The sequence below is a fragment of the Nicrophorus vespilloides genome, unplaced genomic scaffold (assembly GCF_001412225.1).
Source record: "Nicrophorus vespilloides isolate i.1.1-1 unplaced genomic scaffold, Nicve_v1.0, whole genome shotgun sequence".
In the NCBI taxonomy this organism is placed as follows: domain Eukaryota; kingdom Metazoa; phylum Arthropoda; class Insecta; order Coleoptera; family Silphidae; genus Nicrophorus; species Nicrophorus vespilloides.
Window position 1 is genome coordinate 53,066 of NW_017096725.1, and position 8,290 is coordinate 61,355.

The 8,290-nt window shown below is 35.2% G+C and overlaps 2 protein-coding genes across 7 annotated transcripts in view; one reads left to right on the forward strand and one right to left on the reverse strand.

Annotated features, from left to right (window-relative positions):
• Nucleotides 1-3,024: 3,024 nt before the first annotated feature.
• Nucleotides 3,025-5,622, reverse strand: LOC108557998 (coatomer subunit delta). The gene is made up of 9 exons (XM_017914778.1): nt 5,449-5,622; nt 5,306-5,345; nt 5,031-5,254; nt 4,794-4,973; nt 4,523-4,734; nt 4,075-4,453; nt 3,800-4,014; nt 3,527-3,731; nt 3,025-3,462 (listed from the first exon to the last, which is right to left on the reverse strand). Exons 1-9 carry the CDS (start codon nt 5,449-5,451, stop codon nt 3,373-3,375), a joined length of 1,548 nt encoding a protein of 515 aa, XP_017770267.1. The 5' UTR covers nt 5,452-5,622; the 3' UTR covers nt 3,025-3,372.
• Nucleotides 5,623-5,832: 210 nt separating this feature from the next.
• Nucleotides 5,833-8,290, forward strand: part of LOC108557994 (RNA-binding protein 25) — a 5,485-nt gene continuing 3,027 nt past the window's right edge. Inside the window, exons 1-6 of one of the 6 annotated variants that reach the window (XM_017914774.1) lie at nt 5,833-5,958; nt 6,074-6,228; nt 6,433-6,544; nt 6,608-6,832; nt 6,898-7,071; nt 7,197-7,303. In XM_017914774.1, the coding sequence (XP_017770263.1) occupies nt 6,109-6,228; nt 6,433-6,544; nt 6,608-6,832; nt 6,898-7,071; nt 7,197-7,303 (738 nt within the window). In that variant the 5' untranslated portion in view covers nt 5,833-5,958; nt 6,074-6,108. Of the gene's footprint in view, nt 6,022-6,073; nt 6,229-6,432; nt 6,545-6,607; nt 6,833-6,897; nt 7,072-7,196; nt 7,304-8,290 lie in introns of those variants that run through there. The other 5 variants (XM_017914775.1, XM_017914771.1, XM_017914770.1 and 2 more) reach the window with 5 other exon arrangements.

The following is an 8,290-nucleotide window of genomic DNA, read 5'->3' on the forward strand; positions in this document are numbered from 1 at the left end:
TGTATAGTTATTATATTAATTATTCCTCTTTAATATTTATATATATATATATGTGCATATATGTATACTTATATAGTGCGATGAAACCGTAGTAACGAAACGACAGCAATTGTTATATAACCATTTAAGTAAATTACCGTTGTAACCATTGGTTACAAAATAAAGAAGTCCGTGCACGTCACTTTGACGTTGTTACATCGTCGCGATTTTCCGTCTGTACAATAAGAGTCGAGGTCTTCCCGAGAGCATAAAAAAGGTACATCCATTCGTATTCTTTATTTATTCTAAGTGTGGGTATAGTTTTTTTCTTATGTAACATAGAAGTTATTTAATCAGAGAGAGATATTTTATTTTTTTCTTCGTTCATTTATTTTATTACGCGAAAATAGCGAAACTGAAAGAAGAAACCATTTTTAAAATGTTCAAATCATTCATTTTTTTTTTCTTAACTTGATTAATTCGTGAGTGGATATTACTTACTTTTTACGATTATTTCCTTCTTTGGTAAAACTATGGACATATGTTTTTTTTTTGTTTGTTTGCTAATTGTTGTCACACGATGTAGTTTTGAGATAGCCAATTGAAACGCGTATGAAATATATATATACACACATACATATATATGTACTAATCAATTTTCTCATTTGTTTTATTATTATTATTATTTTCCTTTGATATATATATATATATGTACGAGCTGCGTTTACATTTGTCATTTCAATAATTGTAAATATATACTATATGTAAACATTAAGTTTAGTCGATGATAAGAAGAAAAACAAAAGAGGCTTTAGTATTTTGATGGCGTACGTTTCTTTCTTATTTTTTTTCTTTTTCGATTCTCTTTTATTATAACTATTATTATTATTATTATAATTATTATTTCCGATCCGACGATGTGCTGTTTATTGTTATTGGGTGGAATATATTACGAGAAGAAAAAAAAGAATGGGGGAACTAATTTTTGTATTGACTATTATATTTAAACGAGATGAAAGGACAGACAAAAGCAAGAGCAAGAGTTGACGAAGTGTCGAGCGCAGCCAAAGCCCTCCGTTAAATCAGTGTACTTAGAGTTTCGCCGACGGCTAATCCTCAATTATAATTTTCATTATTATTTTTTTTGATATATTTAATTTTTCTTGTTTCTTTTGCTCTTGTACCAAATGGTTGTATATTTCGGCGATGTTGATGATGATGATGTTATGATGAGCAAACCGATTGAAGGATGATCGCATCTCTTCTCTTTGCGCAACGATCGACAATCTCTCTTAATTTGCAATATAACTGAATGAACAATATGTAGCGAAGGGAAAGTAAAGAAAACGCGCGCGCGCTCTCATGTTTCTTTTTTGTTTGAAATAAATTTGAAAATCGCCAATTCCCATTTGCGACAAGACTAAAAGAACAACAATAAAAAAAAAGGATCCCATCGAGTATGATGTAGTAATAACGTATTATATATTTAATTGTTAGATGACAGCTTAGTATAGTTGCGCTGTAAAGAACAATGTTGCTTAACGTAAAAAAAAATACTTTCACATGGGGATGGGCACTTTATGTTAGTTAAGCTACTGATTATTTATAATAAAACAAACATAAATCTTTTCAACATTTTATTATTTTTTATTTATTTAAAATAACAATCTTGTCGAGCTATATTATCCTCGTAGAAATAATCTGTAATAAATAAATAATGATGGAGTTATTTCGATAATGAATCAAATGCATTTCGCTTATTTGATTTGCTTGAAACTTTCAATTATTATTTATTCTTCCATCTTGATCTTGATTACATTATTCTCGCGAATCTTTTAGTCGAAACTTCTGTGATCGAGTTTTAAATGAAAAAAATATATATATATATATAGAAACATGTGTATGATGAATGTGTCTTTAGTGCTACGGTTTCTTCTGTTTTCTTTTTTTCGGCAAATCGAGTTTGCAACTGTGTGTTTGATGCTGGATTGATTGATTGATGACTATTACTCGTTTCGCGCGTGAACGGAATTCTTGATTCGGAGGAAGATCATGTCATGTCCCCCCTATTCGCCTCTCCTGTCGCCTCTTGGACGACGATCTTTTGAATAAGTGTAATCTCTCATTGGTTATATAACAGATGATTTGTGTTTTACATAGTTGATAGTGTTGAATAAAAGCAAATTTAAAAGATTCTCGATCAATTTTCATCATTCACCCACGAAGAACACTCGACTTCTTCTATTCTATAAATCGACTGTAAATTGCACGCAAATCGAGAGTGCGTTCCAATTATCAATTTGAGAATTAGTAGGTAAGTTTTTTGGTTGTTTATATTTTGCGGATTTTCAAACAATTACAACAAAGTTATTCCTTTTCAGGTCTTTTGCGTGGTTTCTCATGTAATCTTCACTTTAATAACAATGAGTGTAAGTATTTTATTTAGCACGCATTTTTCAAATTACTTTTGTAAGTTACAAGTACTTGCGCTATGGTTGTCATGGAAAATAAACAAATGTTGTACTTACATAACGAACTATAACTAAATTACTAGCGTATAAAAAAAGCTGCAACTTGGTCATAACTCTGCAAGTAAATATAAAATTAATTTTCATGTAATTATTTGAATCCAATTAAAAGGAATTGGAGCAGCGCCAAAACAGCCGAACTATAGAGTTCGAGTTGTGATCAATCGATGGCGCTACCATCTTTTGATGATTTTTTATATATTAATCAGCAATTAGTACTAAATTTGATTAGTATATTTATTTAATCGTTAGGATTAGTATTAACGAGGCTATTAATGTTCGAAAGTTATTTTAAAGCTATAATTGTGTTAGAAGCTTAAAGTTTTGGACTTTCTTGTAATTTTGTAAATATCCTAAACCATAATTGCAAGAAAAACGGAAGACGAATTACGCAACTAATAGAATGTATGTTTAATAATTCTGTAAGCAAATGGGTTTTAACTAGGACTTTAATAATATGAACGAAAATATCATTTGTGTTAAACTAAAGGAGACAAATTATTAATAATAAAAACTATTATCATACAAGGTTATTATTACGATATAATAACAATATTATTACACAAAACTAATATATAAACAAGTTATCGAAGAACCTACTTTCTTTCTGTTTTTTTTTTATCCGCTATTATCCGTATCTTGGATAATAATACTGGTATATACATTTAGTGATCGATGACGAAAAGAATAAATTCAAAATAAGCGGACGCGACGTCCGCAATAAGAAACTGTGTAAATTAAATCATTCTCTTATTTTGTACAAACAAAGAATATTGTATATATATAACCTTTAGTACAATATAAAGAAAATAATAGAATCATGCATCATTGTTATTGAATGTAACGAGAGGACGATTCCCGCACTTTATACGATCTCGTATTTATCGGGAAACAGGACTGATTCTACGGTGTGCTTCACCGGCGATTCATCATCGACGAGCATAACATCGGCCACCTGTTGTACAACAAACGTTAAATAAATTATCGGTCGGATGAGAAGAGAAGAGCTGAAGACTCACTTTAATGTTAGCGTAAGAGCTTTTTGATGTGAACGAAACGGTCAGCGGGAAAAAGTCATTGGGGATGGCCTTTGGCGCGGAGAACTCCAGGGAACCTGTCTTGTTACTCGAATCGACGATAGGCAGAGACCACACCAAATGGTTTCTTCTCGGTTCGTGATTGTAATTACCGTCGCATTCGGACACAACAGGCGTGCATCCCATTCTGCAAAAACGCATCATATATGTAAACGAAATGAGATTAACATTATTATTATAAATGAATATAGTTACGGCAACGGAATGAGTATGTTCACGTCGGCAAGCTCCAAATCGCTGTGGGTCAACTCGTATTCAATGTTGACGTCGCAACTTCCGTCTCCGGACTCTGACGGCCAACAGTTTATCAGCAGCGGCACCAGACTCTCATCGCTGCTCTGCAACCTCCATTTCAGTACGCCTACATCTGTGTCCAACGGGAACGGTTTCGCCGGTTGCTTCAAACCGATCTAAACAAGAACAATTGAAAATAAAAATATCATTTAAAATTGAAGCAAGTTTTTTCTCACTTGTGAACGCAATCTGAATAATTCTTTGTCGACGTTCGGATGCGTCTGCAGCTGTATGCCTCTCGTATCCTGGTTGTCCAATTGAACGCGAATCCTGCACCACTTCTCGTTCGAAATATGTAATGTGATTAAACCGGATAGCTCGAACTGCTGGATTCCTCCGTCCCTTCCCATCTGCACCACCAATTTCTCCTCTTGTCTGAGGTAGACCTCGTCTTCGTTCACCTTGACCGCAGCCTTTTTGTGGCCGGTGCTCACTTTATGCTGAGCGTTCGCGTTCGTCACGTTTTCTCCCTCTGACTTCAATTGATCCACGAACGATTCGACATCACGGGATTTACCACCCAACTTCATGCCACGACCGGTAGCCACCGATTTCCTTGAAAAAAACACAAACACCAATCATTTACATACGATACGGTTCGATCATAACAAAACCGGCACTCACTTTACCGACGATGTCGATTGGTGCTTCACTTCGCTGTTGCTGTTAGCAACATCTCCAACAACAGGTGCAACAGGTGTGTACGGATTGGAATTTCCGAATCCGCCGCTTCCACCGAACGCCGGTTTGACGCCCTTCTTCGCCGCTTCCATCTTTTGCCTGTGCAACTCTTTAGCTTTCTCCCTCATTTTATTTTTAGCTTCCCTCTCTTGCGTCTAAATAAATTAACAATTAAACTATAATAAAATCATTATTGAGCAGTATAAATATTCACCTGTCTAATAGCTTGATAAACCTTCTCATCATGGGAATCCATCTCAACAAAAGTTCTAATTTGAGTAAGATTAACACTTTCTCTGTATCCCAAAGCTACGATTTCATCAAAGGCAAATATCAAATTGAATGCATTATCAGCAATCTGGTTCTCATCCAATGAGCAGCAATACTCTGGAATCTAAAAGTTTATTATTTAAAACACTTCACTTTTGGATATTCAAATAAATGCACTCACAACTCTGGCAAACAATCTAAGTGTTTCCAAATCCTCTAATATGTTGCTAGCCTTTGTTGTTATCAAAAGCATGTACAGTTTCTCCAGTGGCTGATACACATAACGCACTGAATCAGTTTCAACAAAGGTATGTTGAGTGCCAGCTGGTATTAATTTGGGAAAGGCACCAAGCAAACCTTCTATTCGAGCCTTGGTCATTTCAACAAACTGTCTCGATATGATAGCTGCAAACATATATTAATGAAGTAATTCACTTGTAAATTGAGAATGCTTACTTTTTCCAGCTTTGGTGCAAACAGCAGCAGCTATGAGCACCTGAAAGAGAAAAAACATAGTATTAGAATTGTTTCAGTCCATGATTCATTAATTTCTTAAGAATAAGGTAAGGCAAATGGGGATTCCCATTAAGATTTATTACCATGATTGCTGAATATTAGCGGCTAACTATAGGGGGCTGAAGTAACAACAAATGATCTTGTTGTATTATTATTGAATTTTTACACCCAACAATTAAGATGACGTTGACGTGTACCAGTTGGTAAAAAACTGACGTGCCCGCAGTGCTGCTTACAACATGCAACTGAAGAAAATATCAACTTGCTAATAAGAAAAGTCCCTGCTTTCATGTTTCGTGCTTTTCCAATAGGATCGTAGATCGTGTCAGACAGTATGAGGCGATTGACTCGGTTGGCTATATTGGGCTAAATTGTTTAGAGGTTGGCCAGACTGGCGATTTGCTAAATATCCTTTTGTCCCCTGAACGCCGTGACCCAGCGACATCTGTACTATTGTTCAGTGTTGATCGCGATTTGTAGTGACATTAATATAAAAGAAGGCGTTTACAATTATTTTATTAATATTATTATTATATATGTATTATATAGAATAGTAATTAATACGGAAACACTTAAGATTCAATATCTAAAAAGTAAGGATATAGTCGACTTACGAAAAACAAGATAAACTTTTTTTCTCGACTATTCTGTGTGTTGTAATTTTTTAAGGTTAGATTCGGTATTGGTTTGATGTACGTTGTGTTTTAGATAAATGCCTGTGAAACCATAAACAACAAAGTGCAATGTCTTACCCTGGACGTCCTCCTTTAGTGCAAGGTTTGCCAATGCCATCCGGTATGGCTTACATGCAGATGTCTGGGCCACCACCTCCACTGATGCCAGCAGTTATGCCCATCCAACATGTACGTATATATTATAACATTGTAACCTCATCCATCCCAACATCATAATTAACATTAACATTTTTAACTTTGTCCTATTTACATTTATCATTTTATGATTTGCACTAACAACAAGTGTGGTTTCATGCTTGCTCATCAGTGTGTCTTTATGTAGATTATTATTTCCTTTATTGATTTAATTTTGTCCATCCATCCTTTGAATAGATGGTACCTATGCAGGTTACGACTGCTCCACAGATTAGGGCATTCCCAAAACTCAATCCAAATCGTGACCAATTCAAGCAGATCCAGGGTCCCCCTGTCACAGTTTTTGTGGGTAAGTTGGACAGAGCATGATCTCGTAAAGGTTGGACGTAACATTTCGTAATTTGCTTCGCAGGAAACATCACTGAGAAAGCTCCGGACACAATGGTGAGACAAATCCTAGCGACGTGCGGTCCGGTGATTAGTTGGAAACGCGTTAAAGGTTTCGGATTTTGTGAATTGGCAGGGCCGGATGCGGGATTGCGTGCTGTGAGAATTTTGCACGACCTGATGGTCGGTGAGAAGAGACTTGTCGCGAAAGTCGATTCTAAAACTAAGGCTGTTCTAGATAAATATAAAGGTATTGAGGAATCACCCATTTATTATTGGTTGAATGGTTTTGTTAAAGTGTTTCGTGAATTGCAGCTGAAAAACGGCAAAAGGAAAAAGGATCTGGTTCTCCTCTGCAGGACGAGTTGGAAGAGGAGGAACCCCTGGACGACGAGACTAAAATGTTAGACAACGGGGCGCTGGACCGAATCAAACAATTGCTCATCGAATATAAGGATGAGATGAATAACTTTGAGTTGAAGAAAGAAGGTATACTTAATTGTGTTTTCCACTTGTGTTGTGAGTGTGACAAACATAAGTGTTTTTTTATTTAATGAGAAATATTCGACTACACCTGATTGCAATAAGTTAATTAATTGTATTGTTATTTGCAGAAGAAGTTCTAGAGAAAAGAAATAAAATATTAGATGAGGCTGATGTGGAGGAAGAGAAAAGAGACCTTATAACAAGGGAGATTGGCAAATTTCGTGAAATCATGAAGGTGAGTGTCCACTATCTTTGTTCTCGTTTCTATGAATATCTATATATCTATCAGAATTCGGATAAGAAAAAAAAACTTGAGAGATACACACATATAATTTTTTTTGGCTTACTTCAGACAGTTTCCTTTTGATTTTGTTTACACTTGTTTCTTAATTTATTTTGATTTGAGTTCTTTCTTTTGTTTGTTTTCAAATTGCAATACTTCTTTTAACACAACCAAGTCAGTTATTTAATTTGCATACAAAACGAATCTTGTAAGTTAGGGTTAGGCAAATAAACATATGTATAGGAATTATATATATAGTAGGAATATAAAGGTTGCGCTCATGTGGTAATTGAAACCAAACAGGCTAATGGAAGCAGCGCAGTTCCACCTAAGTTCGGCTCGCGGCGCCGCCGGTGAGTTTTTACACTTGTGAATAATACCAAACCTCTTTCACTTAAAACATGCATATCTTTGCCTCCTCTACATCTCTCTCACTTTTTTTTGTTATATATATATTTCAATTATGTTTAGATGCTGTAGATTCAAAATTAACGGCTACTTAAGCTAAAGTGGTTTGCGAGATATACAAGTTTGTTTTAAAACCATTTTATTTTTTTTCATGCCAGTCCGCTAAAGAGAAACAACACGATTATTTGCTAGTTCACAAGTAACAACAGCAACAACGCTGACGACGACGATTCGGTGTGTATATTTTAATTCCTCTCGTGTTATTCCTCTTTGGCGCGGCAGTTTTGATGTATTGGTTGATATAGCATCAGACCATTGTTTGTTAGTAATGTGGCTGTGGGCTGTATTTGTAAGTTACGGTCCTCTAGCTTAAATTATCTGCAATATATCGGGAGCGACGGACAAGATATCGTCAACGTACATAATCGTGCAGGATTCATGCTACCCTGACTCTAAACATTGATGAGAGTAAGTTATAAAATACGCATTAACCCTTCATTATAAATTGACAACACTGTATATATATATATA